Source organism: Sinohyriopsis cumingii, chromosome 15 (genome assembly GCF_028554795.1).
Source record: "Sinohyriopsis cumingii isolate HCF-2022 chromosome 15, ASM2855479v2, whole genome shotgun sequence".
In the NCBI taxonomy this organism is placed as follows: Eukaryota; Metazoa; Mollusca; class Bivalvia; order Unionida; family Unionidae; genus Sinohyriopsis; species Sinohyriopsis cumingii.
The window spans coordinates 148,925,329-148,941,322 of NC_142975.1; the positions used below are offsets into that span (position 1 = coordinate 148,925,329).

Below are 15,994 nucleotides of genomic sequence, written 5' to 3' on the forward strand. Positions count from 1 at the left end.
GAAACACCATATTGATCTCCTAAAATACAAAATTGTAACAAAGACATCGACCTCTTAAGAAACCTCAAAGGGAACACATGGGGATCCAATCAGGAAACTATTCTCACAATCTATTGAGCACTCATCAGATCGAAACTAGACTATGGTTGCCAAATTTATAACTCTGAAAATCAAAAACTTCTGAACAAGTTTGATGCTATCCAAAGAAAAGCCCTAATCGTATGCACCGGCACCCTCCCCTCAACCTCATTGTACGAACTCAGAATATTCACTGGAGAACTACCACTAAATCTGAGAAGACAGGAAATGCTACTCAGATATGCAATACGATTGGTCAAACACCCCAATACGCATCCCACCAAAATTGCCATTGACAAATGTGACACAAAATTTAGTCAGAAACTAGTTCCAAACCCTCCAGGTGGTAAACAAATCATAGAACTTAAAAGATCCTTGCCAATCCTAGAACAACAGGAGGAATTCACAAAACCACCTGACCCAACGCCCTGGCTACAACCCAAACCAAGGATAAACACCAAAGCAACCGAATACAGGAATAAATTAGAACAAGAAATTATGCTAAAATCTATCATTGCAAAGGATATTCAGGACACCTACGCTGGTTTCGTAAAAATATTCACAGACGGATCAAAATCAGCTGAACCTCCCAGAACATCAGCTGCAGTAATTATCCTCGAATACGGTATCCGAATGGGAACAAGACTACCAGCGCATTGCTCAATATTCACAACCGAGTTCTGGGCAATTATTGAATCGTTACAATGGATTAAAGATAACAATATCCAAAGAGCCGTAATTATCAGCGACTCTGTAAGTGTAATAAACTCAATCAAATCTCATAACACTAAATGAAGAGAACTGTTCCTTGTCAGGACCTACTATGCTCTTAGAGAACTATCCACACAAAAATCAGATAGTCGAATTCATGTGGATTCCTTCGCACATAGGAATTCCTGGCAATGAACAAGCTGAAAACAAATGGCAGGATCATTGGAATTCCACCCCCAAAGGAAGAAAACTTTACTCAATTCTAAAAACAGTCAACAGGTCCATTAAACCAACCAAAGTTAAAAGTGTGGACCAAATATTAATCAATCGTATAATGACAGGAAAACAAAATTAGCTGCCAGCTTTGGTAAACTCTTTTGACCCCAAACAGTTAACATCAACTGTTATCATTGTCATGCAATTGAAGCCCTACAACACGTATTCAATAACTGCGCTAAATATCAACTGGCAAGAGCAGAATTCATTAAAGCTCAGAAAGCAATTGGAACCCCTTATATTTACCCAGACATACTAGACAATAGCAATCCCAGTTTAAATTTAACATTTTGTAACATCCTAAGTTTCCTAGAAACAACAAGAGTAAAAGATAAAATATAAAACCCAACACTTCCTGTCAGGCATCAAGCACCTTATAACATATCATATCAAATTACTAAACCTAACACACACACACACACGCACACACAAACCATTAAACTAGGTTTTGTCTTCTCAAACAATCACTAAAATACCCCCCCCCCCCCGTTATCAAAACATCATACAGCTGGTGACTAAAATCAAGACAATAAATTCCATTCAATTACTTATACCTAGGGGACAGGCTAAGAAACTAAATTTAAGGAACCATAAGGTCCGATGTCTTTGACATGTCTTAGCGACTCGAGTATTCTGCAAAGATGTCTGTCTTATCTAAATAGATTTAGCCTGAAAATAAACTCAGCAACTAAGGTTGTACTAAAAGACAGGAACGTGAAACTTGCCAGAATTATTTCTTGAACAGGGATGGAACAGATCAGGTTTACGGAGGTCAAAGGGTAAACATTTTGCTAATTATATTAGTATACATAAACATGTGAAACTGCTTTTTCATAATTGATTTCTTAACATTATGACAGATTCATTAAAAGAAACATTTTTGCTGTATTTTTTATGTCGTTGAATCCAATAGTTTTAATTTTAAGTTAATGTTACTTCTGTGTTTCAAGACCTTTTAATTCCCTAAAAACTAAGGACTTTTCTCACCATTCTGTCACAAGGCATATTAGTAAACAAAAGCAAAATAGCTAATTAACTTATTTTCATACATAATATAAAAAAAATCAATACTACTGTACCATTTTATTTGAGAACATCCTGCACGATGATATGAAAAAGTGAAAACAAATCACACAAATGTTCCTTTTTATCTCGTGGATGTTATCTACGGTTTCGTACTTTACACAGTGCTTGGATTTAAAGGAAGCATTGTTTTCAGTTTCTCCTCATCTCGGCAATTTAAAAAATAGATTTTGTATATATTAGATATTGTTACAATAATGTTTTAACTCCGATTAATTTGATGTAATTGGTGTAATATTGTGTACAGCTTTTCCTCACTTCAGATTTGCATCTCTCGAATGACTAATACTTCCACTCATTTTCACTTCCTAGACTTTAGAGGTAAATGAAAAAAATCTAGTTGATAACTTTTTAAAATGTAGTTTTCATATTTTACAGTTTGTTAATAGCACTTTCAGAAGTTAGTATCGTATACTCTGGTAAGTTATATTTTCCCAGTTTTGATAATTGCTCAAGTTAGTGTACTTTGGACTAGTTAAAATTTATTTCATGAAAGCAGCCATTTCAATCATATGTTTGGATTAGGCAGCGCGTTGTTTCCCTAATAAAACATATAAGGAAATTTCAGTACATTAAAGAATCGTTCACAGAACTATTCATTTTGCTTGTTGTAACTGAACAGAACTTCACCTTATACCAAAACCGGCGGTCTCCTGAAAAACCAGCGTGTTACTACTGGAACACTTTCTACAGTACGTTTTCCTTAAAATTAGAGGGTTACATTACGCTCCGGGAGCGCTTAAAATTCAGGAGAATCCAATGGATTCGCCACCTGGGCTTCCATCAGAGTTTTCATCCCACAAACCATATGCCTATTTGTTCCCTTCCCCTAAACCAACGATATTGCTCGATTCGCCCCTGACTATGATTGTATTACAATAAATTATTTACTATGTAAAAGTGTATGTATGTATGTATGTATGTATGTATGTATGTGTGTGTGTGTGTGTGTGTGGTGCGTGCGTGCGTGCGTATGGATGGATGGATACATGCATGCATGCATGTATGTTTATGATGAATTCTAAAGCTTAAATAAAAAAAGATGATTTCTTTCCCTCGGGCTGATCTGGGAGTCTATAACTTCTATAAAATTAACACGTGTCTAAGTTCATACAACTCATTTGCTGACTCTCACTCCTTACTTCCTTGGTCGTGGATTTTTGGTCATCAGCACTATGCTAATACGTAATACCCTCTATTTCTGTTACGTCACATTTTATAATCAATTATTATTAATCAACGCTATGCTGATACGTAATACCCTCTATTTTTATAACGTCACTTTTGATAATTATAGGTTACTGCATTTGTATGAGAAAATATGAACGAGTTTTTCGGATGGTAATACTGCATGACCTTGGGAGTGAAGTATATCCATCTGACAAAACGAGTTCATATTTTCCCATACAAATGCAGTAACCTTTTTATTATATGCTCAATTTTCTATTCTACCTGATTCTTAATTATATAAGCAAATATACACTACAAGAAACAAAGTAACTGAATGTATGCCGTATTCCAAAACTAAATACTCAACCGCAGATTCATCATTACACAACAACAACATTACTAATGCGCACATAACTCCGCCCAGATAACTTTGAACTTAGTCGCGCACTTGACATAACTTTCGAAAGAAAATGGTCCGCCCAGATAACTTTGAACTTAGTCGCGCGCTTGAAATAACTTTCGAAAGAAAATGGCGTTTTGATCGACGTAAAATTGAAATTCAGAGTCATGTTGTGAATGAATGCGCTTTACAACAACTTTCCGTTTGATCTGGAATGAATAGATTTTTGTATATTTTTTTCGATTATGGACTGGATTTATCTGTGCCAATTCTACATGAAATACATCGGACATCTGCAAGTGTGTTTCTGTTCTGTCATTGAATGTTTGAAATCAGAAAGTGGGGAAAATATGAAGTCTTTCAATTACAATCATCAAAAAGACGCTATGGAATTTAATGGGTAATTTTTTCATTTTGAATGCAGTAAGGAGGATATAATTGCACTTGGAATATAGTCGAAATTACAGTACAATTTCGAAATGTGTAATCAAGCTTGAGAACCCATGACAAACAAATTTAATCAACCAAAACGTAAAGCGTCTACTACTAGAGTGTACATGATTTGTTTACAATGTAGTTTCTAATACACTATTGGGCACACGTGAGTTCAGTATGAAGTTACGCGCGAGTACAACATCGTAAAATGCTGTACGATTCTGACAATGCAAAGTTAACGGAGAAAACAATGGGCATATAATAATCAATTATTATTAAGCAGTGCTATGTTAATAATATCCTACATGTATGTAATGTCTCGTTTGATACACCAATTCAGAAAATTCAGCAAACGATTGTTTCGAAAAAACAGATATTGTGAGCTATTAATACTATCCATTGAAAAGAAATGAGTCACGTGTTCAATACCATTTTAATGATATTGCCCACATAAGTTTGAGCCTATAGATAAAAATAGAGTAAACTGTGACCACTTCAAATCTTCAACATTACTTAATCAGTATTTCTGGAAAGATATTTGAATTTCAAAATATTTTCTTCTCAATAACTGTTGAACTTGTCAACTCATTATATTTTTCCAGCTTACGTTTCTTTGCTCACACGTATTTATATCTTTCCATGCCTTGTTTATGTTCTATGTATTATTATTTTTTTTGTATTCAGAAGGATTGAATGACACCAGTCTTGCACAATGTTGTTTTATCTTTATCATTTACACCTGTAGTCTGCATCATAAACAATCACAACGTTCAAATTTTGCTAATTAAATACCTCTTTGCACAGATACACATTTGGGGTACCGAGTGTCCTAGTGGTCTAAAGCGCTCACCGTTACAGATCACTGCCATCTCACCTCTGTCTGCGTGAGTTCGAATCTCAGTCTCGGCTAACGTGGGTACGTGAGAAAGCCTGCCAGTAGCTTCTCGTGGGTCGGTGGTTCTTCCCAGGGTTTTCCAGGGTTCTTCCTCCACTAATTATACTGGCCGCCATGTATAGCCTATCTTGTGCTGAAAAATGTCGTTAAACCCTACAACAACAACAATAACAACAACAACAGATACACATTCTGAAAGTATATTTTAAAATGTCATTATTGTTAGTTTCTCTCAAACAATTAACAGAGGTAGTCGCTCATATTATTTACTTAACTGTTATACAAATACAGCGATATTAATTAAGTTAAGACAGACGTTCTGAGTAAATATCTGTGTACAATATTTTGCAGTGCGTTGTATTTCTTTTTCACACACACGCGCGCGCTCGCGACTTAAACTGAGTCAACAGAATCACTCTCACATATACTATAACTTACATAATCCATATCTTTTTTTTTAACTTTACTCTGCAACTAGATTGGTTTTACTTTACTATGCAACTTGATATAAAGACAATTAGCCCAACTAAAATAATTTGTAAGCCTTCTAATTAAAACAGAATGAAAAAATTATGATTTAAAATAGTTATCTTTGAGTACCATCCCTATAAATTTCAGTCCGTAATTCTGCGTACGAATGATACAATAAACAAATAATATCACCGATAACCTCACATACAGTATGAAAACATGGTGTATTGGAACTGCTTGGCTTGAAATACCAACAGTCAGACCATGTTTTATTGCAAAATAATAAAGCAGAGAAAAGAAAATTCCTTATTAAAATGCCAAGTTTTGTGAAGAAGAAAAAAACGCAACAAAACAAACCTAAATAAATAAATAAAGTTGCTTTTTGTCACTATAAATGCAAGTTTGAGGAGATCATTATTTTTAACTAGCGTCCGTGATTTTATTTAGCACAGAAGAAAAAAAAATCAAAAGCTTAAAACGTCCTTATATTCGCTTGAGCGGGCTATTTATTTCATCTACCTATATGTTATTTGTACCATGAGCCACGGAGACTCCACTGCCATACAGGACCCACCAGACAAATAAATAATGATTGATAATATATGCAATGGTTTTTTTGTTGTTCTTTTTCTACATAGTACAGAAATCGGTAATAAAAAGTTCCCTAGGCTTTACCTTAACGGTGCTACACACGATCAGCTTCATTCAACTCTGTTAGTTCTAAATCAATATGTGAAAATTTACCATATTTCCTGTAAGTAAGAACTAGAAATTCAGAGTAGCACTCACACACACCCTCACAATATTTATATGTGGTACCATCAGACAAAAATCAGGTGTACAGCTATTGATAATATTTTGTCGTTTTGAGTGACGATTGAATGAAACACTTCTATTTGCTTAGAGGGAGTTAGAATTAAATGAGTAAATACTGACTCATCAGCAGTAAGGGCTGGATTAATGACATCATAATATTCAGCGTTAGAAGCGGCCTTCAAATTCATCCATGATAGTTTGTAGCTTGACAATGTTGTCCAATCCATGGAACCAAACTAACGCTGTCTCTTGTAAATGTAAGTTGAATGCTGCCACAGCTTTTGGACTGGAAGCGTCAATATACATCAAAAGTTAAATACAATTCGAATTCAGCGACAAATTTGTGTTCATCTTTATGCATGTAACCACTGTATTTTTAAAAATAATTTTGTCAGTCAATGGAACAGTTTTTGATCTACGATATTTGGTTTCGTTGTGTGGTATCTGATATGCAGTCGCGTGAAATTGATGAAAAGGTGTACTCTGTGTCTGAGGCAGCACAAGCGAGGATTCATATAAAATCTCCCATTTAGGTCTTCTACAACAGAAAAACCATCAGTGAAGGGAATGGGGGAGGGAAAATTGCTGGACGAATTTGTTATTTGTTCCTGTTGTTAGGACAGAATTTTTTAGTACAAGTAAGATTGACATTTTCTCTAAATTGTATTAAAAGTAAGTTTTGATTAAATTATATCGAAAGTAATTTTCTATTAAAATATATTGAAATTAAATCTATTTATTTCGGTATTATAATTATATACTATTTAACAATGATTGCGCCCTTATGATCAAATACGAACCGTCTTATACATACATTGCCCCGTATCTCAAAGTCAGCAAACAGTACATTCGCTAGGTTGCGTAAATAGACGAGTTAGACAGATTCCAAAGATTTTTCTAGAGGGCAAATGCGCTGATCTTGCAGAAGTACCTACGTAATAATGTATATACACCCAGACGATAATCTGTAAGAGACTACGAAGCCTCACTTTGAGATTCTGGCCAACGCAAAGAACTAGGATCATGTCCATATTTGGCTTTGACCTAAGAACTGATATAAAAAAGCCCCAACCCTGGGGCACGTCAGTTTGCTCGCCAGAAACTCAAACAGCTTCTGTCTTTGCAAAGATAATTGTCTATGTACAATTTTTCATAGTATAAGACTTTTTAGTGTTATAAGAATTTTTAGTGTTAAGATGTCAATCTAACATCAGTATGTTTAAACATTAGATTATTTTAATATTTCTTTACTATTCTTTAATATAATGTATTGGAAAGTTTAATTGTTTGAAGAACTTACATTTACTTGTAATTATATTATTGATTATAGTAAAAAGCAACGTTCACTACCAATTTCATACTCAGTAATAGTTAATTTAGAAATAAAATACTCTTTAAATAATAGAGTTAATATGTTGAATTTTATAATAAATTCAGTAACATATATTTCAATTATGATATTGGTCTGAAATGTTGAATTTTGGATTCTTTTGCTGTCGTGAATTTGTTCGATATTTAGTTATCTCTATTATATTTTAAAAAGCAGAAATTATACAATGTATGATGTTGGTAAGTGAAAGAATATCGTAGTCTTATATGTATCTCCTATATCCGTAATTTAAGCTTATGTAGATTGATATTGAAATGTAATTTTATATGTTTATTATTTCAATAAAGTTTGCTCGCCAGAAACTCAAACAGCTTCTGTCTTTGCAGCTCTATCCCGTACCTTCAATTCCCCAGATGTAGTCACATCTTTATCGTCAAGTGGCACCTCTTTCAAGAGGATTGAACTTCGTCTTTCTCTCTCTCTCTCTCTCTCTCTCTCCGTCGGGTTTTGGAAACAGCTTGACTTAGAGTTTATGAAACAAATCACCTCATAAAACTATTAATGTTATAGATTTAGAATTGGCTTCATATTCGTCGTTACAAGGACTGGATTCCATGACATAACGTGCGTTGTAAACCAAGAACATTGTGCGCGAGGTCACGTGGCATGAAGGAAAAAAAAATCATTTTTACTTTTTCTCAGCAATATGTTGTTCAAAATAACTTTGCTCAGTTGTAAAATTTCGATTCTCCACCATGTTTTATTTTTTGTCCTTGGCACAAGCTGCTCCAACTTTCGACAAGAGAAGCAACTTTGTAACATAACATCTTTGTCTATTAAGGCCAGATGAATGCAAAGTGAGTTTCAGTGACTCATATCGAGAGAGATATAACACACTTTAAGTGTAGATAGTTAAAATATACAGTTTTCGCCAAAACTCACCCTAACGCTTTACCCTTTTTAAAACAGTTCTTTTTAAATTAAGTACAGAATAGCGATTGGAATGGACCAAATGTTTACACAGCTTTTCAAGGATCCTTCCTCCTCACAAGTATTATTCATAAATATCCAAGTATAAGTGGTGGCACTAAGCATGCATAACTCAAAGAAATATAACAATACTGAGACAACAGTTTAGAAACAAAACGAATAATAATAATAATAATAATAATAATAATAATAATATAATAATAATAATAATAATATTAATAATAATAATAATAATGACTTTGTATAGCGCCTAATCTTTAGAAGCTCTAAGCGCTTTACAATATTAGACAACACCTATAAGATAAAAAAAAACATATAATGATATTATTGCAAAAACAAACACCATGAAAATCGAAAAACATTAACAAATAAAAAAAACATCCTGAGAATATTTCAGGTAGGAAACATTATTAGGTCTTTAAGTTTGTTCTTGCAGTCGAAATACGTGAGTTTTGAGAGCCCTCTTGAATGTGATCACTGTGTCTTTGTGTCTAAGTTCAGTGGGCAATTCATTCCACGTTGCTGGGCCCTGGTATGCAAAAGAACGCTGTCCATATGACTTTGTTTTCATACTTGGAATAATGAGTATACGATTGTGAGAAGAGGAGCGTAAGTATCTTGCTGGTGTGTACACATGGGTGAGGTCGGAAAGTATGTTGGACTAGAGTCCGACAGTGAAACGTTGCACAGAGAAAAAATTTTGTGTTTGATTCTGGATCGAATGGATAGCCAGTGTAGGGTACAGAGCAGCGGGGAGGTGTGCTCTGATCGTGGTACTCTAAGTACGATCCGAGCAGCTGTGTTTTGAACTTTTTGAAGTTTCTGGAGTAGATATTGAGATCAACCAGACATAACTGAGTTACACGAGTCCAGTCTTGAAAGTGCTAAGGAACACACAAGTGTTTTAGTGGCATCAACTGGAAGATATTTGCGAACTGAGCTGATGCGTCTCAGCTCAAGATATGCAGCCTTGCATATGTTCATGACATGTTGGTGCAATGTGAGAGTACTGTCAAGAGGGACAAACAGGTATGAAGAAACATTGACGGGAAAAATAAATATACAAACCTGACTATCTGTTTTATTCTTGGTCGAGTTTTTTATGATGTTGTAGGGCAGGGGTCTCAAACACGGGGTCCGCCAAGCCGTATTCTGTGGCCCGCAAAATGATTGTAGTCACAAGGTGTCATGAAAGATAGCAAAAGTGGAGCGGCCCTTAGGCTTTCGAAAATGCCCTCATGTGGCCCTCAGGGTGGTTTGATTTTGAGACCCCTGGTGAAGGGACACACCGAGGCTGTCAAGCTGAGACGTAATCATATGCCATGCCAAACGAGTTCTTTCTACTGACTGAGGTCAAAACACGATTGCGGTTTTGTATTTATTACATACCTCCTCTTTTATGCTTTGTAAATAATATTAACTTTACTGTGATCAAATCAAAACGAATTGGGATTTATAAAAGTTCAGCTCAGTGCTTCGAAAAATATGTACGCGCGGACGTCAAAGAAGAAACCTAAGTAGTTCCAATCAGGATGTGTGCTATGAAAATACTGACTGAACAGCTGTATCGAACGCCAGATCAAGGATGTAAAATTAAGTGGGTGTGTAATATATTGGAATTACTTAAAACACTCAATAAAGAAAAAATAATAACGAATCAATTGAATTGATCACTATCATGAATACAAGTTGTTTTTTTTTTTTTGCAAGGTAAAATTTCATTATAATTTGGAGAATACCCTTACGTCATTAAACATTTACGGTAATAAACGTTTATCGAAACTAGCAAATCTGATTCAAAATCAATTAAGTAAGCTTTTTGGTTGGTTAGACTATTTTAAAGTAAGATTAGAAGTGGAGTAAAGTTTTATAACGAAAGGGTAAGTACTACCATTAAAACGTTTGAACGTATTAACATGATGAAACTGGAATCCTCAAGAACAGCAGAGTCGTATGTTCATTTCACTCGATATAGATAGCTTTCAAACTACTGTACCACAACTTGTGTAAGACATTTTAAACTGAATGTGCGCAAGAATAAAACGACGGTCAAACTTTAAGTGACACGTGACTGCGTGTATGTTCGTTTTATTTATTTTCTTTGCTGTGAAGTGGGGTCCTGTAACCCCGGAACACCGACCACCCACCCCCCAAACCCGTCCCTGGAATATGCAAAATATTATCTTGAAAGTATTTGTAGACTATCCCAGTTATAACGTAATATACAAGCCGTGTCGATAAATCGCAACAAATCTCTAGCTTTTAAAGTTCCCCATCAGGTTTCAAAGTAAAGAGCGTTTCTGCGAACATAGAATGGCAAGCCAGTTAACATTTCTGGCTGCTTCTTCATGAACTTGTTTCTATTATGTACGGGTCCAAAATCAAAGAGATGATCCTATATGTTACAAGTATATCAAGCATTGCCCTAATTAAGTGCATTTTATTTAGAGTTGATCGCTATAGGGTATATTTAATCTTTCGAAATATGGCAAGCTGCTTGCTGGCAGTACGGATTGGGTCTAATAGTATATTAGATATACTATGGAAGAGGTTCCCAACCTTTTCGATTATGGAGATCCCTTCTTAACTGCAAAAATAAAAAATTTGTAAAAAAAATCGCAGACCCCACATTGCTAATATTTGTACTTTTATGTAATAACCTCGCCCCCACCCACACACCCACACACGCACACACGCACGGGGATGGGGGGGGGGGTCTGTCCGTGGCCCACAGTTTGTGAACCACTGTACTAGGGTGCATGTCTATATGAACTGATTTTAAATGGACAGTCCATATAAATATATGTGATTTACAACAAAATTTAGATTGATGTAATTCATCTTCAAATCACGATTTGTCATTTTTGCAAAGAAAGACAAACATAAGTTTTGAAGGATTAATTTTTATCTGCCATTTTGACTACCACTGTTGCAAATACCAAAAAGAATCTATATGGTTTTACCATTTTATTGACAAATTCGGCAATGATAATACGAGAAAGAGAAAACCAATCGCACAAAAATTCCTTTATATCTCATGGTTTCACTCTACAGTTTTGTACTTTACACAGTGCTTGCGTTTGAATGAATACTAATTTTCACAGTTTCTCCTCACTGGCTATCCTGGCAATTTAAAATCGATCTATATCGCCGCAGCGGTGATATCACTTTTGGAACTATTTTTTCTCCCCTTCATATGTTCGGTATTTTCTAATTTAGGCCTATTTCATTCTTCTGTGTCTTCTATTGTTCCTTCTCTCTCTCTCTCTCTCTCTCTCTCTCTCTCTCAGGATCAACATATCTTAAAACGTGTCGACACTGTAAACCCTCCAATATACATTTATGTATTCAATAGAAATGCGCATTTTAAAAAGTGCCTAAAAACACACTCCCAAGCGAGGGGCCTTGAGTGGCCGAGTGGTTTAAAGCGCTCTCCGTTACGGATCACTTCTATCTCACCTCTGTCTGCGTGGGTCCGAGTCTCGGATTCGGCCAATGTGGGTGTGTGAGAAAGCTTGCCAGTAGCTTCTCGTAGGTCAGTGGTTCTTTCCGGGGTTTTCCCAGGTTCTTACTCCACCATTATTACTGGCCGCCATGTATAGCCTATCTGTCATTAAAAAATATATAATACAAAGAACATCTGCGTTTTTTTAAAATAGCTTTAAAGAAATATTTCACTCGTGAACTGGAAACGTTTTGCATTGTCACTTGTGGTTTCGTTATTTATGACGATACAACGTTTCCCTCTTCACTCGTGAAATATTTTAATATTTCTTATATCAACTATATATATATATATATATATATATATATATATATATATATATATATATATATATATATATATATATATATATAATAAAAGTGATCCCAGATATACTATTATATGATATTCTTACATTAGTAGTTTATTTCCTGGCACACTTCGCAAAACTGTAAGGTAATTAAAAGTTTTTCAATGTGTGTGTTCAATCTGTTTGAACCTGTAACATATTTACAATGTTATTAATTCCTAATCTGATTAGATGTTATCTTTATTGCAAGTTTTCCTTCCAACTTTGACCTATCAACTTTAATTATGTTATTTTATTTCTTATGCAGTATCCATCCGAAAATAAAATCAATTTACTGTAGGAAACACATTCTTATTCCTCCTCGAGGAAGAATGCTTCTCATACTCTCAATACATGAATTGTTTAATGATCGGCAGTTTGGGAAGTTATTACGATCATATTTGTTATGATAAAAAAACACAACATATTTGCTTATATTTCTCTCTCTCTCTCTCTCTCTCTCTTATATATATATATATATATATATATATATATATATATATATATATATATATATATATATATATATATATATATATATATATATATATATATATATATATATATATATATATATATATATATATATATATACATATATGAATCTCGGTGAAAGAAAATGAATTTGAACTGGACATATAAGCTGATGAAAAATGTAAAGGATACAAAAACACTCACCATTGTTTTTAACATAGTATCTCGATCCTCCGTCCTGGATTGCGCCAGTCTCATGTCCGAATACAATATTGTGTCCAGTACAGTTGTTGTTTAACTTGTTGTAAAATATCCCGATACAGTCTGGGTATCGGTCGCATTGTCCGAGACATAAGAACAAACTTTGGACATTTTGGTCTTCAAACATAAGGCGTTCGTTGAATCTTTTGTCTCTCAGGGACGGCCGTTGCACGCCGGTTACAGTTCTCAAATCGCCACCCTGACGTGAAACTGGAATCCAGAAAAGTAGAGGCAACAAAATACGTGATATATCTATCAGCCAAGTCACTGAATGCGTTTGCATTCTGCCCATTTTCACCGTAAGATATTTTGTTGGCAAATGCCACTCAGCTGTTAATGTAATATAAATTGTTCAAAGCCTTGTTGATATTTTATCAGTTAAACTAAGAACTGTTTTTCATTGGTGGCAATCTCAAACCGCACGCGCCACTTGACCAATGAAATTGACTGTCCATACTTTTTTGTCTCATGTCTGAGTGCATCAATCAAACTGTGCGTGAGAACAATCGCGATCTAGTAACGCAACACTTAGTTTAAAAGAATCGATAACGGCGCTACTTGCGTTTCTGCCCTTCCTCTTTTCTTCGAAATGCACGTAAATAATTTCATAATTACAAGATATTTATATGAGATAAGTTACCAGCACGAAAATTTATCGTTGCTGATAGCTCAAGTCTTACATTTGTTCAGGAGCTAGTTCTCACCAGATCCAATTTCTTCTATCGAAGCGACAATGCGGCTCGAATGATCGACTCCAATAAAAGGCGCTATATAGGACTCATTGACGATCATGGTTAATTGCATGAAACAGACTGGAAACATGCAAAAATGGGAATATGGTTTGTATGGAGAAGAAAAAAAAATTCTCCGCGATTCAATTGCTGCACTATCAACAATCATACTGTCTGAGAACTACGGCATGCCTTCAAATGCCTTTGTAAACCTGCTTCTGGCGCACTGGACGGGAACGTTCGTTTACAGCTCAGATATCAAGGTAATTGGAAAATTAAATTAGCGTTATTTGGAGAGACAGTGTAAAATGCAGAATGGACTGTTGGAGAGGAGTCTGTGATCTCGAATCTGGGGTCTGGGGAGTATTAATCTAGAAGAAATTCTAGAGAATGTTGTCCTTTGCATATGTTTCAACTTTATGTATATAAGACTGTGATTATAATAATGTCACTATAGTAAAATAAAATGTCAGCAAAAGACTCAAAATAAATAAATAAACAACCCTCATAGATATAATTTTATCAAGAAATATTCACAGTATTTGCTGTGTAATCATAAGTTATGCTTCAGCCAAGAGTATCTTCAAGGTCATTTGTGCCATATTCCACTCAACGGCAGCATGAAAAATCGAGTACGGTGTAAGAAATCAGCAAAATGTTGAAATAGATTCCATGAACAGTTTGAATAATTTAATGAATTTTCAATGCTGTATCACTTAAATACCATTTTATTATTGTACTACTATCTGTATACTGTTGTATATGAAGGACCAATCGTGTCTGTTTTGAAATAGTGTCAAGATCTGTAACGTTTCAGTAAATAAATAAATAGACACAAGGCTGTCAAAATATTTTTATTTTCTTATTGTTAACAAATACAGCAGGACAGAAGGACGATGATATATTAACTAATTGTTCGATGGTCGACGTTCTATACAAAATGCCAAAACTAATCTCAACACCATGAAACACACACTTGATTCACAATTCTAATCTAATCATCTGCAACATAAATAATGTCTTGTTAGATTATCTGTAATATAAATGATGTCCCGTGCTTAGAGTGGTTTAGCAACTCTACAAATGCTAATGTGCAATGTTGCATCCATTTGAACACAATAAATTACAAATGCTAATGTGCAATATTGTATCCATTTGAACACAATCAATTACAAATGTTAATGTGCAAAGTTGTATCCATTTGAACACAATCAGTTACAAATGCTAATGTGCAATGTTGTATCCATTTGAACACAATCAGTTACAAATGCTAATGTGCAATGTTGTATCCATTTGAACACGATAAATTACATGCTAATGTGCAATGTTGTATCCATTTGAACACAATCAATTACAAATGCTAATGTGCAAAGTTGTATCCATTTGAACACAATCAGTTACAAATGCTAATGTGCAATGTTGTATCCATTTGAACACAACCAATTACAAATGATTATATGCAATGTTGTATCCATTTAAACACAATCAGTTACAACTGTTAGAAAATGTCAAATGTGCAACAGCTAGTACTGTGTCCTGTCAAAGTTACATGGTTCATAACCTAACAACTTTTTAACTTGGCAATACACATAATGTCAAAGAATGTAAAAAGAAAACAGGAAAGTAATAATAATGTAAAACATATATTTTGCCAAATATTACAATGATATAGAATAAGAAATAATTATCCTGTTAAACTGATGCTTTATTAGACTTCTGACATCGGTAAAGAAAAATACATGTAGTGTATGTATGTGTGTGTGTGTGTGTGTGTGTGTGTATGTGTGTGTGTGATTTGAATTTGTAACGTAGCTTTAACAATTTTGCTCATATGTTTATATTTTCTTACCGCAAATACACTGACAATGTGAATGACCAAAACAAGCATGTTATACAATGTATGTATCTCCAGACCTAACACTGGAAACTTCTATTACAGAACTGGTGTAGATTAAACGTACCGTGTAATTTATTTGACAATGTGTAGATTAAAAGTATCGTGTAATTTATTTGACAAGGTGTAGATTAAAAGTACCGTGT

At 34.5% G+C, this 15,994-nt stretch overlaps 1 protein-coding gene across 1 annotated transcript in view; it reads right to left on the minus strand.

Moving 5' to 3' along the window:
• LOC149783036 (uncharacterized) overlaps positions 1-13,771 on the minus strand; it is a 58,246-nt gene extending 44,475 nt beyond the window's left edge. Inside the window, exon 1 of the mRNA XM_089934957.1 lies at positions 13,167-13,771. Coding sequence (XP_089791083.1) covers positions 13,167-13,515 — 349 coding nt within the window. The 5' untranslated portion in view covers positions 13,516-13,771. The remainder of the gene's footprint in view (positions 1-13,166) is intronic.
• Positions 13,772-15,994: the final 2,223 nt, after the last annotated feature.